Consider the following 23,345-nt stretch of genomic DNA (forward strand, 5'->3'; position numbering starts at 1 on the left):
TGGGCGGCTTGCAAAGACTCTAGGAGGTCCGTCAGTGGGGTTTTCATCATGCTTGGTGGAGCTCCGATCTCCTGGAAATCGAAAAAATAGGCATCAATATCACTTTCATCTGCAGAGGCAGAATATAGGTCTATGAGGCGAGTTACTACAGAAATTACCTGGTTGGTACGCCTTCTTGCAGATGTGTCTTCTCCACCTTCTCTTCCTATTCCAATTCACTCCGACTTCCAAGCAGCAATACACATTGCCCGTAATCGTGTCTTTCACGAGCGAACAAAGCACGTTGAGCTCGATTGTCACTTTGTCCGCCAACAGTATCTCTCCGGTCTAATAACCCTTTCTTTTGTCCCATCGCAAAAGCAGCTCGCCGACCTTTTTACCAAACCTCTATCGGGAGCTTCACATAATCTAATCTTGCACAAGTTGGGGGTCCATTCTCTCCCCTCCAACTTGAGGGGGATGTAGAGAAGAAGGAAGAAAGCATCGAGATTTTGATCAATGAAAGAAAGAAAGGGAAAGAGAAGAAAGGGAAAGAGCTGAGTTTCAGACAAGTATATTAGGGTTTTCGGATTTATCTAGGTAGTGTATAATTTGGTCTCTTAAAATGATGAGACACATGGAAGCATCTTGGCCCTCAGCTGGTTTTAATCTTGGCCATCGATATGGCACACTATGCTCCAAGAATAAGATGCCTAGAAAGTTCTATACACGTGTCCACACATGTGAAATACATAGTAGAGGAATAAAATTATTTATTTGGTTATAGGAGTGGGGAATAAAAATACGACAAGTGTACAAGGAATATTGTTTTAGTTTTTATTTTACATTATTTATTTCAGCACATATACTTGTATATATACAAAGCTTCAGATGGAATACAATATAGAGAGAAAATTCCTTCATCTTTCTTGTTAAATCTTACAAAATAGGCGCGTATACATCCTTTTTCTTTCTCACTCTTGCCTCTCTTTTTTTCTCCAAACTTTTCTCTTAGTTTTTAACTCAAAAAATTACTGCAAAATCCATTTTTGAATTTGAACCATTGCTAGCAGAGATATTTTATTTGAACAAATATAGATTTGTCAAAATCCAGTGGGAAGCTCATTCGCCATAGGATATAAAAATGTCATAAACAAGATTCTTCCTACAAAATATTCAATACCTACGTACCGTTTTCACCGAATTATTTCGCAAATAAAAATTTTCAAACTTTTCTTCTTCATAAAGCCTTCGAATACTAAAGAAGCAAGCATAAACAATTCATTTTCTTTTTCATTTTTACAGTCTCTTATTATAGCGTCTAAAAGCAAAAAATGCTCGTAAACAAACGAAGAAGACAATTTCACTTTCCATTTTCTTTTACTTGAATTAAAAGTAACATCGCCTAATTGTTAGTGGTGTTGGGTGATTAAATAAGATGATCAAGAAAACGGGTACCAAATTTTTTGGTGTGGAGTAAACTTAAGAAGAAAGGGAGAGGAAGAAGAGATAAGGTATTTAGACATAAAATTTAGAAGGAAAAAGAGAAACGAAACGGAAGAGGAAAGAAAAAGATGAAGGATAAACGAACAACACTAAAGAGAAAAAGTACAAGAAAAATGAAGAACAAAGAAGGCGGTGATCACCAAAAATGAAATAGAAAGAAGAAGATGAAAAGTGTGTTTGGGGGGAGGGGGGGGGGGAGCGGGGGTAGAATTATCCCAGAAGCTATGTGGTGGGGGAGGGGGGCTTAAAGGCACGTGTCAATACAGCATAGGTGCCTCTTCCATGTCATAAGCAGTTGATAACACGCGCTTTTGAATTTTAAAAGACTATGAAAATTGTGTCTAATAGAAACATTTTTTGCTATGGCGAATAGGTCCATAGAGCTTAGTTGCGGTGTGTAAGTGAAATTTATGTATTTGACCTTTATTTATATTTTGCGCAATTCAAACTTAAAGATTGCAACGTTAAAAACAAAGAGAAAAAAAGGAACTGCAAACTGCATTTTGCCTTACAATTGGTCGTCTTTTAGTTATTTTTGGATGGACAAAAGGCAATTGATATCCTAATCAGTACTGAGAAGATCGAGGTTGGTCCCTAAATTACTAAGTATTTCACTTATAGACCTTAACTATATATGAATAAACACGTTTAACATTCAATTAATTGAAATATCACTTTTAATCATCTACTTGTGAGACTTTACAAATTTGCTAATTATGTATCATTACATAACTAAGTCTCCATGTATTATGTTAAGCGTGTACTTATTTTGTATTTGAAAGTGATATAGTTCTAAAAATAGTCTAAATATAACTAAATTTCTATATAAAGGATAAAGTATGTATATTTTGATCAATTTTATATCATAAGGGCCAAATTTAAAATTTACCACTGACTGATACTGTATTTTGTCTTAATTGTCATCTTTACTCGTATTAGCATGGACCAAAGAGCAATTGATATCCTAGTCAGTCCAAAGAAGCTATTAGATGTTTTGGTCCCTAAACTACGAAGTGTTAAGCTTATAGACCTCAACTATAACTTTTAACATTTTTAATCCCTAAAGTTTCCATTAATACCTTAAGACGAGATGAGATACCTAGAACTCCATTTAAGCTTTCGTCTACAAAAACAATTACTCCACTTACTAGCAAACATGGAGATTCAAAAAGCTACCTTTATCATCAATTCTCGCCATTTTCACCCAATTCCAAACTCTACCCACCACCCAATTCTTGTTTCCCCACAACATAAACCTTTACAGCACAGAAGATTGCTAAAAGTACGCTCCCATTTCTGTTGTTGTTCTTCTTCTCATAGTCATCATCCAGTTGTAAAAGACCCAATTTTGGAAGCAGGGAATGAATCTTTTGTGAAAAACAGAGATACCCATTACAAGTATATTACAAGAAAAAAGAGGGTATTTTTCTTGGATGTTAATCCTCTTTGTTACAAAGGAAGTACCCCTTCTTTGCTTTCTTTTGCTCATTGGATTTCCCTTTTCTTCTCTCAAGTTAGCCTCACTGATCCTGTCATTGCTGTAAGAGCTCTCTATATCTATGTATTTATCTACTTATGTGTTTCAATTTATTTGAACCTATTTGCTTTTATGTCTATTACTTTTGTTAAAATTTGAAAATAACTTAACTTACATTTATCAATTTAATTTTAAATGACAAGTCTTGATAGTCACATAAATATAATGCCATGCTTAATATCACGGGTTTCAAAATTCTTATAATCACACAAATGACATGTTATTAAGACTACAAGTTTCAAAAAAAAATTCATTTAATTTTTAAACTACATGCCCAGGTTGACATAAATTGAAACTGAGTATCTATACACAGTCACAGATAAGTACATGTGTGTGTGAGATGTTTGCTATAAGTACAACATGGAGGGATAGGCCAAAGATTGCACTAACTCTTTAACTCCAAGTATGAGTTAGGTGGATAAAACTTTTAATTATTCATGTCAATGAATAGCTAATAATTTGAAATGAAAAAAAGAAAAAACTGTCTTGGAATTCAAGAATTTCAAAAATAAAACAAGGATAGGGAAATCCTATCAATTGGGTTAGGAACATAGAAAGAGAAGAGTTGACATAAAGAAATAAAAGTGGAATACATGCATGTTGATTCATCTTATGGTACAAAAAAATGTATCTTGGAAGGTGTAGATGGTATGTAAAAGCATCATGAACTACACATTGTTTGACATGGGTGACTGTGTAACAGGTTGTTGACGGGGAAAGAGGTAATGAGTACAGAAGACAATTGTTACCTTCCTATAAAGCAAAAAGAAGGAAATATGGGCATCAGTTTCCAGGTGCAGGAAAATCTCCAAGGAGTACGGTTGAAACGTCACATCGACTCATCTTGGATGTTCTTCACAACTGCAATGTTCCTGTGAGTGAACATTTTCTTGATCAATACGCGTAGTTTTTGGTTTATTGATGCACCCTTGGAATATGGTTTCTTTAGAAGTCTGAAGCTGACAGTTATCTTTTACTAACAATTTGAGAAAAAAATTTATTTTGTGCATAGACAAAGTAATTTACTGATATTAACTAATATAATGTTTATTTCTAATTTTTATGGCTTATTGTCACGTCCTTAGTCTTCAACTAAGCGCACGTGCGGCACTTGACAACTTGCTCACGATTTTGCACAACTTGCTCACGTTCTTGCTATGCCAAGTCAGCCTTACTACACTAAAGATCGCTAAGGGAATGTTAGAACACAGGAGAATTGCCAAAGAAAGCTTTTGTATTAGAGAGAACTTGATTGTTTTGCTTGGTGAATTACAAATGAATGGCCCCCCTTTATATACTAGTCTCCTAGTGGCTAGTGTGTAAATATTAATTGTTACACAAGTTCTTAATATTTACAAGATAAGGGCTTTCTCTAGAATTCTGTACAAGCCTAAAAGATTCTAAGGACTTTCCTAGCAAATCCATAGGCATCTAGGGTCTTCCAAAGGAAATGTCCATACTTCTCCAGAATCTTCTAACAATTACTAGCTTTCCTCCTATGTAAGCTTCCACATGGTATTAATATATGCCAAATGGTGCCTATGTGGCATGGTGATGTGGCGGGTCATCACAATGAACTATGATCTAGATTTTATTTTCTCTGTCAGTGAAATTCTGTTTCCCGAGATGTGAGTTGCTTATGATGAAATGTAGCAAGCTACAACTCTGGAGATTCATGTCTAGTAAAAGTTAAATGGAGAAAGAAAGAATCTTGGACCACTTAAATAAACCGGTAAATGCTAATGGAATAATCAATACGAGCAAGTTTGCCCTCAAGAGAACACTTTCTGCGGCCAACTAATGTCATTTCAGCTGTAAGTTTGGATGGGAACACATATAGAAGCAGGCTCATTCCTAAAAACAAAGAAAAATAACAAATGAGAAGGCAAGTCTACAGATCCACTACTCTCCTTATGATATTTTTAAATCCTAGTTTTTTCCTGGTACCTTGTGTGTCGCCTGCCTCAGGTTTGACAATGATTGCTGTAATTATAATTGTGAACTTGTAGTTATATTTTTGGGCTGCAGAGTCTTGTTCAGAAGCTTTTTTTGGTGCTCTGCGGTCTTGTTTGGAAGCTTTCTTCTCTGGGTTGCTCATATATTTTTCCCTTTCTGTACCAGTTTTTAGCAAATTGAGTATGTACTCAACTTCAATTTGCCAAATGGTAGTCCATCCATTTCCTGTAGATAGGTATATTTTTATTTGTTTCGTCTATAATTTCAACTTGGAGCCCTTCGGGATTTAGTTATCTTGCATTATTACTTGTTGCATTTGACATGTCAGTTCTAACTGTCATGTTTTGTTTCTATGAATTCTTCCACATTGCAATTTGTAATGCACTTGGCAAAAAGGCATTGCAATCAGTGTACTGTACTTTTCTTTTGCCATGGTTTTGCATAATGAGAAGGCAGATAAGAGTTGATTACTTGCTTTTGACTAGGTGTAGTATGCAGGTAGTTAAGATTGAATCACATGAAGCAGACGATGTTATAGCCACACTTGTTGAACAAGTTCTACAAAGGGGACACCGAGTCGTCGTTGCCTCTCCTGACAAAGACTTCAAACAGCTGATATCTGATGATGTTCAAATTGTCATGCCAGTACCAGAGTTTAATAGATGGTCTTTTTACACCCTAAAACACTATGTGGCACAGTACAATTGTGATCCAAGGTCTGATTTGAGCCTCAGTAAGTATGTCACACTCCTTTTAGGCATTGTTTCATACTTTCATATTAATCTTAGGTGACTTGTTTTTTTTAAAGGGGCTAGGGAAAAGGGAAATGGGGGAGGGGATTACAAGGTGGGGAATCGAATCCTCACAAACAAGGTGAAAGTTCAGGTAGCCAACCAACTGAACTACTAATGTTTGAGTTACTAGACTTGTATACGAGTTACTAGTTCATGTACTTGTTGAAGCTAATAGTATCTTATTTACTTGCAAATTAAAAGTCATTGTTCTACTTTCTTGTTGGGCAGGATTTTGGTGAGATTTAGAGAACCTCTAGTTTAAGAGAACCCCTATTTTATCTTAGAAGGCAAATTATTGAGTAGTGAAATGGAATGGTCCTGAATAGAGCGGACCAGATGTAGAGGATTCATATATTCGATCCTGCTAGTTTGTGATTGAGGTTTAGCTAATTGGGATATAAAAGTTAAGAGAAGTGAAAGTTAGGGAGTGGGTCTTTCCAGGTAGAGGGGTAATATGGAAGGTCAGTGTGGAAATTTTATCTTGGGTAATGTGAGAATTAATAACTCGGAAAATTATATCATTGATGTACATTAACTATAATATAAGTACCCCTATTTATAACAATACAATACCTACACTATTTCTATTCCATGTAAGACTATGCTTATTTACATAACAACTAACTAACACTCCTTCTCAAGCCGGTGCATACAAATCATATGTACCGCGCTTGTTACATATATAACTAATACGAGGACCAGTGAGGGACTTGGTGAAAATATATGCAAGCTGATCATTCAACTTCACAAACTTTGTAGCAATATCTCCCGAGAGTATCGTTTCTCTGACGAAGTGACAGTCAATCTCAATGTGTTTAGTTCTCTCATGGAACACCAGATTTGATGCAATATGAAAGGTATCTTGATTATCGCACACAAGTTCCTTCTGACTGATTTCACCAAATTTTAACTCCTTGAGCAGTTGTTTGATCCAAACTACCTCACATGTTGTCATAGCCATTGCTCGATATTCTGCTTCTGCACTAGACTGAGCAACTACATTCTGTTTCTTACTCTTCCAAGACACTAAATTGCCTCCTACTAAAACCCAATATCCAGACGTAGAACGTCTATCAGAAGGTGATCCTGCCCAATCAGCATGTGAGTAGCATGTGAGTATCCAACGATCTGCTCATGGCCTCGATCCTAAAACAATAACCCTTTGCCTGGAGCCGATTTTATATACCGAAGAATGCGAATAACTACATCCTAATGATTATCACAGGGAGAATCCATAAATTGACTTACAACGCTCACAGGAAAGGAAATGTCAGGTCTAGTCACCGTGAGATAATTTAATTTACCAACCAACCGCCTATATCGTGCAGGATCGCTAAGCGGCTCCCCCTGTCCTAGCAAAAGTTTAGAATTTGGATCCATCGGAGTGTCAATAGGTCTACAGCCTGTCATTCCTGTCTCCTCAAGAATGTCTAAGGCATACTTCCGTTGTGAGATCACAATATCTGAGCTAGACTAAACGACCTTAATACCCAGAAAATACTTTAATCTGCCCAGATCCTTAGTCTGAAAGTGTTGAAAGAGATATTGCTTCAATGTAGTAATACTATCCTGATCATTGTCTGTAATAACAATATCGTCAACATAGACCACCAGATAAATACAGAGACTTGATGGAGAATGTTGATAAAACACAGAGTGATCAGCTTCACTATGAGTCATGCCAATCTCCTGGATAACTGTGCTGAACTTATTAAACCATGCTCGAGGAGACTGCTTTAACCATAAAGTGACCGGCGCAAGCGACATACAAGGCCACGAGATCCCCCGAGCAATAAAACCAGGTGGTTGATTCATATAAACTTCATCCTCAAGGTCACCGTGAAGAAAGATGGGCCAATGGCGAATAGCAGCCATGGATAAAAGAAGGCGGACTAATGCTATTTTAGCTACGAGAGAAAATATCACTGTAATCGAGCCCAAATATCTGAGTATATCCTTTGGCAACAAGATGGACCTTAAGTGGATCAACCTGGCCATCCGGACCAACTTTGACTGCATAAACCTAACGACAACCAACAGTAGATTTACCTGAAGGAAGAGGAACAAGCTCCCAAGTACAACTCGTATGTAAAGCAGACATCTCGTCAATCATAGCCCGTCGCCATTCAGGATGAGACAATGCTTCACCTGTAGACTTAAGTATGGAAACAGAGGACAAAGAAGATATAAAAGCATAATGGGGTAATGACAGACGATGATAACTTAAACCGACATAATGGAGATTATGATTAAGTGTGGTCCGTATACCTTTCTGAAGTGCAATCGGTGTACTAGGAAGAGACAAGTCCGCAGTAAGAGCAGTGTCAAGTGCAAGTCGTGAATCAACTGGGCTTGATGCTGGCCACGGACGACGACGATAAGTCAAAAGTGGTGTATCTGAGGCGGGGGATCTAGGAGGAGGAACACTAGACTCCTCAATGGTTGGTATGGGTAAGACTTTTGTGGATGAAGGTGGAGGATGAGCTATAGTAAACTCCTCAAAGGTCGGAATATGTAAGACCACAAATATATCATGGTGGTTAGAAGAGGTAAAAAAGGGTTTAGACTCAAAAAATGTGACGTCAGTTGACATAAGGTACCTACGAAGATCAGGTGAGTAACAACGATATCCCTTCTGAACACAAGAATGACCAAGGAAGACACAGTTGAGAGCACGATGAGCTAACTTATCTTTCCCAGGGGCTAAGTTATGAACGAAACATGTTCCCCCAAAAACACGAGGGGCAAAAGAGTAAAAGGGTGACTGGGGAAACAATACTAAATACGGAATCTGATTCTGGATGGGAGATGAAGGCATTCGATTAATCAAATAACAAGCTGTGAGAACTGCATCGCCCCAAAAGCGCAACGGAACACGAGATTCAATGAGAAGTGTGCGAGTAGTCTCAATAAGGTGCCTATTCTTTCTCTCTGCAACCCCATTTTGCCGAGGGGTATAAGGACAAGATGTTTGATGAATAATTCCTTGAGAAGTCATAAATTGCTGAAACTAAGAGGATAAATATTCTAAGGCATTGTCACTGCGAAAAGTGCGAATAAAAACACCAAATTGGTTTTTGATTTCAGTACAAAAATTCTGGAATATGAAAAACAACTCAGAACGATCTTTCATTAAGAAAAGCCAAGTACATCTTGAATAATCATCAATGAAACTAACAAAATCCCAAGGTTGAACTGACTCTACTAGGGCCCCATATATCAAAATTAACTAAAGAGAAAACAGACTCTTGATGACTCTCAACACTACGCGGAAAGGAGGCTCGGGTATGTTTCCCAAGCTGACATGACTCACAATCTAATGTAGACAAACTAGGCACCATCTTCTGAAGCTTGGATAAACTCGGATGTCCTAAACATTTGTGAATTAGGTCCGGAAGATCTGTAACTAGGCATGCTGTGGAGGGATTGAGTGAGTTAAGGTAGTAAAGGCCTTTTGATTCACACCCTGTGCCAATCGTCTGTCCTATAGTGCGGTCCTGCATAATAAAAGAATCATCAATAAAATATATACCACAATGGAGGGCACGAGTCAAACGACTAACAGATGCAAGACTAAAAGGACAGCCAGAGACATAAAGAACGGAATCTAGAGTGACAAAAGATAGGGGATTAGCTTGTCCAACTCATTTTGCTTTAGTTTGAAACCCATTGGCTAAAGTAACAATGGGAAGAGACTGTGAATATACAATATTCGACAAAAGTGATTTATTACCAGAAATATGATCAGAAGCACCTGAATCCATGACCCATGGTCCAAGAGTACTAGATTGAGAAACACAAGCAAAAGAATTACCAGCAACAGAAGTATTAGTCTGAGCAACCGAGGCTACTTGTGGAGATGTCTGCTTACGTGCTCGATACTGTAGGAACTCATTGTATTCCCCTTCAGATAAAGAAAATCCCTGATTACCTGTAGTCTCGGTCTGGGAAACATAAGCATTTTTGGGTGGTCAACAATGTAAAGAATAGCATACTTCACGAGTGTGTCCAAGTTTATGACAATAAGAACACTTGGATCTAGATCTTCCAAAACGTCTTTCTCCTCGTCTATTCTCCATAGTTTGAGATGCTCGATTGTCCACTGTCTGGGATGCGAGAACAGAGGAGTCAAGTGTCTGTGATGAGATCACTGGGTGACTTGGTGCTGCAGCAAGGCGAAGTAATCGAGAGAATAATTCATCAACTGTAGGGGCAGTCGGACTAGCCAAAATCTAGTCACGTACTCGGTGGCGAAGCCACATAGTCCTAAGGGTGGTCAACTGACCACCCTTCGTCGAAAAATTGTACTGTGTATATAGGTAAAATATTACGTTTTAGAGGTATATAATACATATTGAACACTCTTTGTCGGAATTTTTTTCACTTCTTTTAAATTTGAAAACCCTTGGAAAATTTTCTAGTTTCGCCACTGCACGTACTGAATCAAGGTCATTAGGTAGTCCGGCGAGTGTAAGAACTAGAAACATCTTCTGTCGTTGCTTTTGTTGCTTTTCAGTACTAGCAGAAACTGACATTAACTTCTCAAATTCTTCCATGACTGCCTGTACTTGTCCCAGGTAAGTAGATATATTCAATTCCTATTTCTTCAAGCTTGTCATTCGCGATATATGTTATTAGTGTATAAAGTACGGGCCTTTTCCCAAACCAAATGACATGCCTGGAATGGACGAAACAAAGGCATCAACTTGGAATCAATAGATCGCCACATGATACTACATAACTTAGCATCGATCTTTTCCTACTATGCTTTGGCCTTTTCATCTCCCTCACTAGCCTTTTTGGTTAAGTGGTCTTGAACACCTTGACTCTTGCACCACAACTCAACAAAGGAAGCCCAAGCTAAATAGTTTGAACTTCCCATTAAGGGCTCCGTAGTAATCACGAAGCTTGAATTTTCAGAACCCGTGTTTTTAGAACCAAATATATCAAATCCCAAAGACATCGTTGGATTGGAGAGCGGTCTAGAAACAAATAATAAAAATAATCAACTATATCTTGCTGAAACGGGGAAGAAAATACTGTTTTTGCCGGAAAATCACTAATCATTATTTTTGCCGGAAATATCACTGTAGCTGCCGAAAAAAATTGAAAGTGATTGGAATAAAAAGATAATACGATGGGTAGACTCGGAATTGATGGGCGAACACACTGTCCAAAAGGACTTTTGTCAAAAACTAGCCAGAACAGTGTCCACGTGCCGACGCGTGTGACTGATGCATCACCGGCGTCAGAGCTTCAGACCGCGCGTGGCGGCGCGTGGTAGAGTTTCTGCCGGAGTGGTTTCGTGGGGTTCGGTCGCCGGAGCTTTCCAAGTATGTTGGTGGTGTTGGTTTTAGCACAACACTCACCAACAGAGAGGTGACGCAATCAAATCTGGAAAAAGTCGCCGGAAATTGATGCACAACGCTTGTCCGACCTTTCCGGAGTTTCTCACCGATGCTTTGATACCATGTGAGAAATAATACACGAGAAAATTATATTATTGATAACGTTAACTATAATACAAGTACCCCTATTTATAACAATACACAATACCTACACTACTCCTATTCCATGTAGGACTATGCTTATTTACATAATAACTAACTAACACTCCCCCTCAAGCCAAATTTTTACTACATCTCTACATCTACTAAGTTTTTTTTCTTCCATTAAATACGTTTGACACAACCTTAACTCTTTATTCTGCTCTTTTATCTTACTTCCAGAAAATATTTCTTTATAATTTTATTGATTACTAAGAATAAAGTGGGTGGCTTCTGTTTGGCTCCAAGGTCATATATCGATTTGATTTTCTAGAAACTAGACAGATATATAGCCCTCTTTCTTTTCAAAAATAAAAATAAAAAAAGACATGGACCTCTTTTAATGCTTACTATTCCGGCAAGTCTTATTAATGCTTACTATTCCGACAAGTCTTACTCCAAGATGGTCCTCAAAAGTTAGTTTATTTGGTATGGTGCTCTTGCTTGCTTCGTATGTCATTGAAATAAGCAAATCATGTATTGTGTTTGTAAGTTGACCATAGTATGGTTTGTGAATTGTGCTTCTTTCACTAGAAAAGGATGTTCTGTGTGACAACTAATAGTGCAACTAACTCTTTTATTTTATTTATAAGTATGGCATTTTAAGCTATGTGGTTCAGGTACTTATTCTATGTAAGAACGAGAAACCGACAGATAAAATGTGATAAAATTTTATGACTTTCCATGGTTAATTTGACATAAAATTTCAGGATTCATTAGATAATAGACTTGCAATTATGGACTATCACATCCCAAGCCAGCTATTTCTCCTTTCATTTTGTCTGTTTCTTGTCTGGCGTGGGGAGCTATGTTTTCCAATTATTGTGCTAATCAGCTTACTTAAATCAGGATAACTTAATGGTGAGACAATCTTTTCATTCCAACGGTTATGCTAAGGTTTCTTTTGTTGATAGTGCACATCCTTCAAATTTGTTTCTCCGTTTTAGACTCAATCTCCACCTCTCTCAGTATCCTATTATAAGATCTGTGTATACCGTTCTGTATGCTTTACTATAAGTTCCTTTGTATTGCTATTGCGGAAACATCATTTGTGGCTCTTGACATCTGACAATAGGGCAGTGGTTAGACTGTTGAGAAAATATTGAGAGTTGAAACAGAAGGTTCATTCCACGGTTTAACTCCTCGCAAACATGGTAATATATGCCAATCTTGTCGGTCCTAGTACACAAGTAGACCAGGAACATCATGGAAACTACTTTAGCATTGTGAAGAGAGGGGGCATTAAGATGCAGATATTCTCTTGGTAAAAGGAAGAGGCGGAAGGTCTTTTTTTTTCCCTCCATTTAGCTTCATGTATTTCATGCTATCCTTTTTCTCTTAGAAGGCTTTAGCATTTTCCATGTCATACAGCCAAATTGGGTTTTGGGGGGCAGGGCATGGGTGGATTTTTGGATGCTTGGGTGTGAATACTGTTATAATCATCTAATAATCAATTCGTTTTCGAGTGTCTGCTGTTATTAGTTGGCTACTAAATCTTGTGGTTTCCTGGAAAAGGGTGTATACTGGGTGATGAGGTTGATGGTGTTCCTGGAATCCAGCATGTTGTTCCTGGTTTTGGTCGAAAGACTGCTTTGAAGCTTTTGAAAAAGCACGGCACACTGGAGAATTTGCTTAATGCTGCTGCAGTAAGATCGGTGGGGAAGCAGTATGCACAAGATGCCCTTATAAAGTATGCTGATTACCTGCGCAGAAATTATGAAGTTCTTTCTCTGAAGAGGTAATATCTTCATTTTCCTTTCTTTTCACTCGGTAACAGCAAAAGTGTTATATTCAGTATCCAGGCCCTTTTACCGCTTTCTAATTCTAACTATTTTTGATAATGGAATGCACTAAAAGGGATGTCCGTATCCATATTGAGGAGCAATGGCTTGATGAGAGAGATGCACGTAATGACTCACTAGTTTTATCCAACTTCATCACTTCGCTGAAAGAGAGTCGGAATCTTAATTTGCAAAACAGCTCTCATTCCAATGGTTGAAATTGCCAGAAGAAAGCATTCTGTGAGTTTTCTTCCTTACTATCTCATTTGCTCCATTTACTTGATAATTCCTCAGCTTTGATGAAGCGACATATGAAGTATCTTCTGGATAACAAAGGCGGTAATGCCAAAGGTGTAGTTGAAAGGTTTCTTAACCTGTCCACCATTTTACAGTGCACATTTGTCTAGCCTATCTTGCCAAAAGAAGAATTTTCTTTAGCCCATTTTTCAATATAAAATCACAGATCAATCCAAAATAAATTTGCTCTGGGTTGAATTGACAATTTAAGGAACAAAAGATTGTTTCCAACTTTTTTTTTTGAAATGTTAAGTATTATTGAAGTTAAGCATGATGTAGTTACATCCAAAATTATTACAAGTGAAAACTGAAAAAGTTCATAGAATCTTTTCGATAGGCATTCTGAGAAAAAAGAAAACTGAATAAAGTTCTCAGAATGCCTGTAGAAAAGATTCTATGATCTATAGGAGTATTTCATTTCAGCATCGATTACCCATTCTAATCTACAACGAAAAGTTATCAACATAATACTATTTCGTTCCCAGCTTAGGTAGGTTTCTCTACAAATTTTGGGGGCCCCATTTTTAAAAACAATAGGTTCATAAGTATTTAAAAAAATTAGTACTTTTAATACAAAAGTAATAAAGGAAAGAGAAGTTTTTTAGAAATATAAATAAATTAATAATTTGACTTACTTAAAAATAGGTAGATGAATAGTTTTCCTAACCTTCAGTTTCCCAATTTTTACTCCATTTAAAAATTTGCTCTTTCTTCCTTAATTTGTCCAAGTCAATCCTTTTCTTTTTTCCAATTTCTTCATATTTCAGAAAACCCTACATATTTTTTGTGTTTCTCGTTGATATTCTTACTTCCTCCAAGATTTCATTACTCGCCTTCTTTCTCCAAGATTTTACTAGTTCAAGTGTTCAACAATACTTTTAAGCTTCCAATAGTTCTATACATCTATTGCTTTATAAAAAATTTTCTAAGATCAACAATATCTCAAGAAAGATTAAATAAGTTGGCTATGTTATTAATCGAGCAAGAATTATTGGAGAAAACCGATTATAACAAAAATTATTAACAAATTTATATCTCAAAAAGTTAAGACTTCAAATAAAAACATATCTTATAATTTTCTTTTAAAAATTTAGGCCTCATATTAAACTTTGGCTTTAGGCCCCGTATGTGCTTGAGCCGCCCCTGTGTTCATGATGTAGGAACGGTTGAGTGAAAAGAAGTATATTAGCCAGAAGGACCTCAATTCATTACACCAGTGAAAAGATTATTTAAGTTGCGGTGAAGAAAAATGGACACCCTGAAAAAGAAGCACAGAAAATTAAATGAAAATAATGTTAGTCAAATCCTGTTTTGATGTATGCAGTGCGTGAATTGATGTAGGCTCTAGAAGTTGAAGAATGATGATGTTGATGCTTAAGCAGAACTTCAAACTAAGGAATATAAGATTACACAAATTTTGCCAGATGAAGCGAGCTGAATTGGAATATCTAACTTGTCAGTGAGTATAGACCTAATCCTCTCTGTGGTTCATCTTTGCATGTTTTTCTGTTCAATATACACTAATTCAGTTTTCTTCATGTCTCTCAGGAAGGAACAAGCAATAATGTTGTTGTCCAAATCACTAAAGAAGAGACTTCTGAGCTCTAAATGTCCAGAAGTTTGAGATTTTCTTAGTGTATGGTCTTCTGTTTTGCTCTTGTGCAATGAGGAAAACTTCTTTCGTTGTTGTTTTCTTTTGTTTTTCTTTATATAAGTTGGATATTTTCATCCGTGCCTAATTCTAGAGAAGGCAGAAATATATAATGAGCTAATTGTTATAAAATAAAGACGGTAAAGTAAAGACAAGTTTAGAGAGAAACTGATATATTATTCAACTTCAAACTGATGTACATAATGAACCGAAAACTCCTCTATTTATAGAAGAAAGGAAGCAATTGCGAGGCTTTTCTTGAGCTGCTTGTAAGTTGTCTGCATGAACTTCTTGCAACATGTCTGTTTAATAAGAAGCTGCTGTAAATCATTTCATTGAGTTGCTTGCAACTTGTCTGCATCGGTTGCTTGTAGATAAACTTCAATAGAGTATCAAACGGATAATCTTCTTCAGGAAGATTATCTATAGCGGAGTAATAAGTGGACATTCACATTATAATTATTTTCATAACACTCCCCCTTGGATGTTCATTAAAAGATATCATGCCTCGTTAAAACCTTACTAGGAAAAATCCTAATGAAGGAAAAAGAGTACACATATTTAGTAATACGCAATTCTAGCTGCTTTATTAAAAACCTCATGGGAAAAACCTTAGTAAGGAAAAAAGAGTATACATCGCGTATTTCACTCCCCCTCATGAAAACCTTGTTTCAAATATTTGAGTCTCCGCATTCCAATCTTGTATATCATTTTCTCAAAAGTTGAAGTTGGCAAACATTTAGTGGACAAATCTGCAGGATTGCCACTTGAACAGATTTATTGCACATTAATGTCACCATTTTTCTGAAGATCATGTGGGTAGAATAATTTTGGTGAAATGTGCTTCGTTCTATCTCCTTTTATAAATCCTCCCTTTAATTGAGCTATGCATGCAGTATTGTCTTCGTATAAAATTGTGGATCTTTTATCACATTCCAAACCACATTTTTCTCGAATAAAATGAATAAGTGATCTCAACCATACGCATTCCCTACTTGCTTCATGAATAGCTATTATCTCAGAATGATTTTAAGAAGTAGTAACAATAGATTGCTTTGTGGAGTGTCATGATATGACAATACATCCATATATAAATACGTACCCGATTTGAGATCGAGATTTAAGGGGGCCAGATAAATAACTTGCATCTGCATAACTAACAAGATCTGCACTACCTTTGTTAGCATAAAACAAACCCATATCAAGAGTTCCCTTTAAATATTGCAAAATATGTTTAATCTCATTCCAATGTCTCTGTGTAGGAGAAGAGCTATATCTTGCTAGTAAATTAACAGAAAATGCTATGTCAGGCCTTGTAGCATTAGCAAGATACATAAGTGCACCAATTGCACTAAGATAGGGTGTTTCAGGACCAAGGAGTTCCTGATCCTCTTCTGGAGGTCGGAACGGGTCCTTATTCACTTCAAGTGATCGAACAATCATTGGTGTACTCAATGGGTGCGCTTTGTCCATGTAAAAGCATTTTAAGACCCTTTCTGTATAGGCAGATTGATGTATAAAGATCACGTATGCTAAATGTTCAATTTGCAGACCAAGATAAAGTTTTGTCTTTCCAAGATCTTTCATCTCAAATACTTTCTTAAGATATTCAATTGCCTTTTGGAGCTCTTCTGGAGTTGCAACAAGATTTATGTCATCAACATAAACAGCAAGTATTACAAATTCTGATGCCATTTTCCTATAAAAATACATGGATAAATAACATCATTTATGTAACCCTCTTTCAACAAATATTCACTAAGGCGATTATATCACATGCGCCCAGATTGTTTTAAACCGTACAAAGATTTTTATAATCTGATTGAATATATTTCTCGGGATTTTGAATTTGCTTGAGGCATTTTAAATCCTTCAGGGATTTTCATGTAAATTTTATTATCAAGTGACCCGTACAGATAAGCTGTAACCACATCCATCAGATATATTTCAAGCCTTTCACGTAAGTCTAAATTGATGAGATATCGAAATGTTATGGCATCCATAACGGGTGAATATGTTTCTTCTTAATCGACTCCAGGTCGTTGTGAGAATCCTTGTGCGACAAGGCGAGCCTTGTATCTTTCAACTTCATTTTTGTCATTCCTTTTTTCGCACAAAAACCCATATATGACCAACTGATTTTATACCAGCAGGTGTTTGGACTACTGGTCCAAAGACCTCTCTTTTAGCAAGTGCATTCAATTCTGATTGAATTGCCCCTTTCCATTTTGGCCAATCATATCTTTGTCGACATTCTTCGACAGATCGGGGATCAAAATCCTCACTATCTTGCATAATGTTAAGTGCAACATTATATGCAAAAATATTATCCACCACTATTTCAGATCGATTTAAATTAATTTCATCACCAGTAGAACTTATTAAAAGTTCCTCGCTCACTTGAGTCTCGCGTTCATTGATTTCTTCAGGAATCTCAGAACTAATCACATCTTGGGTCTCTTCAGGATACCGCTTTATAGTATTGTTTTGATCATTTGTCGATTTTCTTCTTTGAGGATTTCGATCCTTAGAACCCAAAGGCCTACCACGCTTCAAGCGAGCTTTAGGTTCACTAGCTCTCATGCTAGTAGATGGTCCTACTGGCACATCAATTCGGATAGGCACATTCTCTGTAGGGATATGTGGCTTAGTTATCCTTTTCAAATCAATAAATGCGTCTGGCATTTGATTTGCTATATTCTATAAATAGATGATCTTCTGGACCTCCCGATTACATATAGGGGTACGTGGATCAAAATGGGATAATGATGAAACTTTCCGCACAATTTCTCTTTTGATTTCCTATTTCTCTCCCCTAATTGTGCGAAGTTAGTTTCATCATGCCGACAATCTGATCGAGCAGTAAATAAATCTCTTGTCAATGGTTCAAGATAGCGAATAATAGAGGGTGATTCAAACCTAATATATATTCCTAACCTTCTCTGGGGGCCCATCTTACTACGCTGTGGTGGTGCTACTGGCACATATACAGCACATCCAAAAATTCATAGATGGGCAATATTTGGTTCATGACTAAAAACTAATTGTGACGGAGAATATGTATTATAATGTGTCGGTATGAGATGGATAAGTTATGTTGCATGCAAGATAGCATGCCCCAAACAGTAGTGGATAATTTTATTTTCATAAGCAGTGGTCTTGTTATCAATTGCAAGCGTTTAATAAATGACTTTGCAAGGCCATTTTGAGTATGAACATAAGCTATAAGATGTTCAACTTTTATCCCAACTGATAGATAATAATCATCAAAAGCTTGAGATGAGAATTCTCCAGCATTATCAAGGCGAATAGCCTTTGTAGGATAATTTGAGAATTGTTTCCTTAATCGAATTATTTGGGCTAATAGTTTTGCAAATGCCAGGTTGTGAGATGATAGTAGGCACACATGAGACAATCTTGAAGATGCATCTATTAGGATCATAAAATATCTAAACAACCCACTTAGTGGGTGAATATATCCACATATATCCCTATGTACACGCTTTAAAAAGGTAGGGGATTCAATGCCAACCTTCATTGGTGATGGTCTAGTGATCATTTTGCCTTGATAACAAGCATCACAAGAAAATTTATCATTTGTAAGAATCTTCAGGTTCTTTAATGGATGCCCACTTGAATTTTCAGTAATTCGTCTCATCATTATTGATTAAGGATGGCCCAAACGGCTATGCCAAAGCACAAAAGTATTTGAATAAGTAAACTTCTGATTTACGATAGAGTGTACTTCAACTGTACTAATCTTTGAATAGTATAAGCCAGAAGATAAAGTTGGTAACTTTTCTACAATGCACTTCTGGCCAGAAACATTCTTTGTAATACAAAGATATTCCACATTTATTTCATCTATCATCTCAACATGATACCCATTTCAGCGGATATCTATAAAACTCAATAAATTTCTTTGGGATTTGGAGGGAAATAATGCATTGTCTATAATAAAATTTATTCCCTTAGACAGAAATATAGTGGCTCTTCCGGAGCCTTCAATCAAACTTATATTACCAAAAATTGCCGAAACATTTGATTTTTCCTTATGCAAATAAGAAAATTATTTCTGATCTTTGAATATGGCATGAGTTGTTCTACTATCAATTACACAAATATCTTCATGATTGGTCTTTGATCCAAACATAATTTGAGGATTATCTATATTCTTCGAAATGACATAAACAAAATATATTATAGTAAACATCATTATCAAAGCATAACTTTTTATTTATATACAACAATTACATAACCATACTATCTACTACAAATAATTAAAATATTTACATTTCTACAGATTCATCACCGATCACATGGCTTATTTTTTCTTCTAGGAGTGCAAAGTAATCAGCTACATCCAAATACATGAAGTCTAAATTATCTTCAAAAATAAAATTTATTTCAGCATTTTTTTCTATCTTCTTAAGGGAGGCTTGATAAAGCTCAAGCAGGTAATTTGGCATATGATAAGTACGTGACCAGTGCCCTTTTCCTCCACATCTATAGCATGCATTTTCTGCATTTGTTGCTTGCACCGATTCATGCTTTTGTTCCTTCCTTTTTCACTGTTGGTGGTGAGGAGGGTTCTTTGGTGCATTATTATTACCATGATTAGAGTTTCTTCCCCGACCACGGCCATGACCACGACTGGGGACACGACATCTTCCACGCTTAGCTTGGTGGAAGTCCGTTTCATTCGCTTCAGGGAGTGGACAAGAACCAGTAGGTCGACTTTCATAGTTTTTCATTAATAGCCCATTATGTTGCTCGGCTACAAGAAGATGTGAGATAAGTTCAGAATACTTTTTGAATCTCGTCTCTCGATATTGCAACTGCAGAAGCATATTCGAGGCATGAAAAGTGGTTAAATTTTTCTCCAACATATCATGATTAGTAATATTATCACCACATAATTTCAATTGAGAAATAATTCTGAACATAGCAGAATTATACTCACTGATAGATTTAAAATCCTGTAGCCTTAAATGAGTCTAATCATATCGTGCCTATGGAAGAACGACCATCTTCAGGTGGTTATATCTATCTTTCAAATTATTCCACAATTGAATCTTTAATAGTAAGATATTACATTTTCAAGCCCTCATCAAGGTGATGGCGTAGGAATGTCATTGTTTTGGCACAATCTTGATTTGATGCCTGATTTTTATCCTTGATGGTGTCTACCAGACCCATCGTATCAAGATGAATTTCCTCATCAAGCACCCAAGATATGTAACTTTTGCCCGATATATCCAGGGCTACAAATTCAAGTTTAGAAAGATTTGACATTATTTAGAAAAAAGAAAGTTCGTACCTCTGATACTTTCAAAGTATTTGCTCGAGATGGCAGAGTCTCGTGCTGATAACGTGTTATAAAATAAAGATTATAAAGTAAAGACAAGTATAGAGAGAAACTGATATATTCTTCAACTTCAAACTGATATACATAATGAACTGAAAACTCCTCTATTTATAGAAGAAAGGAAGCAACTGCGAGGCTTTTCTTGAGTTGCTTGTAAGCTGTCTGCATGAGCTGCTTGCAACATGCCTGTTTAATAAGAAGCTGCTGCAAATTATTTTATTGAGTTGTTTGCAACCTGTCTGCATCAGCTGCTTGTAGATAAACTTCAATAGAGTATCAAACGGATAATCCTCTTCAGGAAGATTATCTATAGCGGAGTAATAAATGGACATCCATATTATAATTATTTTCATAACACTAATACTTTAATAGGAAATGTTTTTGCGAACTTTTTCCTTTTTAATAAGATAACAATACATTTAGTGATAAAATATGTATACGAAAGACACATGTATTGTATTAATTAGCTTGGTGCAAACATGATTTTTTACCTTCAATTTATATGATATTTTTTTATTCATGGGGTTCTACGATGTTTGACATTTCATCTGATACGATACTAATAACTATTAAGATTTTAAAATATCGAGTGATATCTTTTATATAAAAAAACTTAATCAATTATTTTAATATTTTCTTCAGCTATCGCTAATATAATTCATACGACAAAGAATATTATAAACTTGGTGTACAATTAAATATGGAGCGAATAGATGTATTTACAAAAAAACAATTATGGAGAAAAAAAGAAGTTATTCCAAACAATATGTAAAAGCAAGCATCATTTTAGTTAGATCCAAAAATCAATATTACTTCAACCACATTCCATCATGTCTAGATAAAGGCTCTAAAACCCATTCAACCTCTAAAATTACAATGCCATAATCATTTTTAGCACCGTTTTGATTAATTAACCAACGTTGATGGGAAGTTTGGTTGTAAGTTGTAACTACCTTCTCTCCTGGGTCCTAGCTATTACTTCAACTCGCGGTCTTAGGTATTTATTTATTGATTACAAGTGTCAAATGGGCAAATTTCAACATATTCAAATGGGTAAATGGATTGGGTCAATCCAAATTTTCCTTGGGTCTATGATTAATTAATTGGGAGGAGAGAGTTACTTAGGGCTTAACAATGATTTTCTATTTCCTTGTTTATTCTTATAATAATTTGTTTACTTATCAAAAAGATATTCTTTTATCTATTATGAATAAAAAAAAATAAAAAGTCTTATCGTTCTATATTTTATAATATTTTGACCACCAATTTAGACATATATGCAATCCGAATTAGCCCAATTTTTATTGAACTAATTAAATTATATAAAAAATGACTCGCCTATGAATATATGTCTAGCGCAATTCCCTCAAGTTTGGAGGGTTATATTTTTATCAATTTGCTCTGATAACAAGTCTTACAGAAAAATTAAAGAGATCTTTTTTACTTCATAAATAGCAATTTTGTATATTTATTCGCATATAATAAGATCTATGCGCATGATTACTGAGTAAATAGAATGCACAAATCATGTGATATGATATAGACAACCTACCCTAAGTAAAGATTAGTCGCTGATTTCACAACTCGAAACTATGACCTACAAGTGGCACAAAGATAACTTTACTGTTGTTCTAAGGCTCTCTCCGAACTTGTGCTCGATGTACTGATGTTGCGCATAAATATTATGACTCCAAACGAAAGTTGTAGTTTGATTGTTTGGTGTTTTCCAGGAACTAAAAAGCTAATAGTCAACCTATAATCTATTGTTTTGAAGGAATAGATGATCATGAAAGATTGATTTGTTGTACTTTATAATTTTTTTTTATCACTTCCTGATAGTCTTGTCTCGGTTGATCACTTTGAGCTGGTTAAAACTGATGAATATGGAAATTACCCACATGGGATAAATTAGTTTTTAACAACATCAATTAATTCTGTAAAATGTTGAAGTTTGATTTAATAGTAATCAGATTCGATCAAATACCATCGTTGCCTTTCTCCTTTAATGTTATACAAGAAGTATAATCGGTGAATGCCGGATTTTTACTTTTAAACTTTATGTACAAGCCCAATTTTTGATGTGACGATGCAAATAAAAATTAAGAGTCATGCCGATAACGTAAAATAAAAGTATAACTATAAAATAAAGAAACAAAAATATTGCTATCGTAGATAACAAGAATAGAAAGGTAGAAATATATTTTCAATTATCTTCAATTGTATCTTTCATAAGATCATGACATTCTATTTATAGGTACAAAGCGTTCTCCTAAGAATTAATGAGCTTATTTAATGAATACATGAATAGCCAAGAAAGGTTGCAAAATGAACATTCACTATTTCTATCGTGTAATTTTTTTTTATTTTTTTTTATAATAATTGGTACCAGGATAAATTGATCTCACTAGTGGTGTCAAATTTAGCTCATAGAAGTACAAGAAAAGTTTTTATAATTATACATCTCCTATGAGTAAATATCATCAAGTATCATGATTTCTATATTACATAAGGTACTTAACAAGAATTTACACGATATACAATAAAACATTTCTACTATCTCAATCTACAAAAGTCAAACGAAAATTTTGGATGATATCTAACTTTAAACATAATCGAAAGGGACCCTATCCAAATACAATCACTTCATCCCCAAAAAACTCCTATTATTTCATAGAAAATTTTTCATCCTCCCCTAAAAAAAATTCATCATCTTCGACAAAAAGACCAAATTTTCAATTAGAAAAAGTCTAAGTTGCATATTTGCACAGGATGCTTATATCAAACCCATCGAATAAAATGGTATCAGTCTGAAATTTTTCCAAAAGCGGTTATATGTAGTGTAAATAATATTATTTACAGTGTAAGTTATTGAAAACTAAAAAGCTAAAAGAAAATAAACACAAAAAGACTGATCCCAATTCCCAAGTCAC

General features: G+C 35.6%; 1 protein-coding gene across 6 annotated transcripts; it reads left to right on the top strand.

The window, feature by feature from the left end:
* Positions 1-2,572: 2,572 nt before the first annotated feature.
* LOC107788686 (uncharacterized) lies at positions 2,573-15,212 on the top strand. Of its 6 annotated transcripts, none has more exons than XM_016610390.2 (7): positions 2,573-3,025; positions 3,726-3,896; positions 5,464-5,711; positions 12,834-13,056; positions 13,176-13,339; positions 14,738-14,855; positions 14,945-15,212. In XM_016610390.2, the coding sequence occupies exons 1-5, from the start codon at positions 2,919-2,921 to the stop codon at positions 13,315-13,317; spliced, it is 891 nt and encodes a 296-aa protein (XP_016465876.1). In that variant the 5' UTR covers positions 2,573-2,918; the 3' UTR covers positions 13,318-13,339; positions 14,738-14,855; positions 14,945-15,212. The 6 variants fall into 6 exon arrangements, with proteins under 6 accessions (XP_016465876.1, XP_016465877.1, XP_016465874.1 ...); XM_016610391.2 differs by having other exon boundaries at positions 5,470-5,711; XM_016610388.2 differs by having other exon boundaries at positions 5,477-5,711; positions 14,721-14,855.
* Positions 15,213-23,345: the final 8,133 nt, after the last annotated feature.

This window comes from Nicotiana tabacum, chromosome 12, assembly GCF_000715075.1.
Source record: "Nicotiana tabacum cultivar K326 chromosome 12, ASM71507v2, whole genome shotgun sequence".
NCBI lineage: Eukaryota > Viridiplantae > Streptophyta > Magnoliopsida > Solanales > Solanaceae > Nicotiana > Nicotiana tabacum.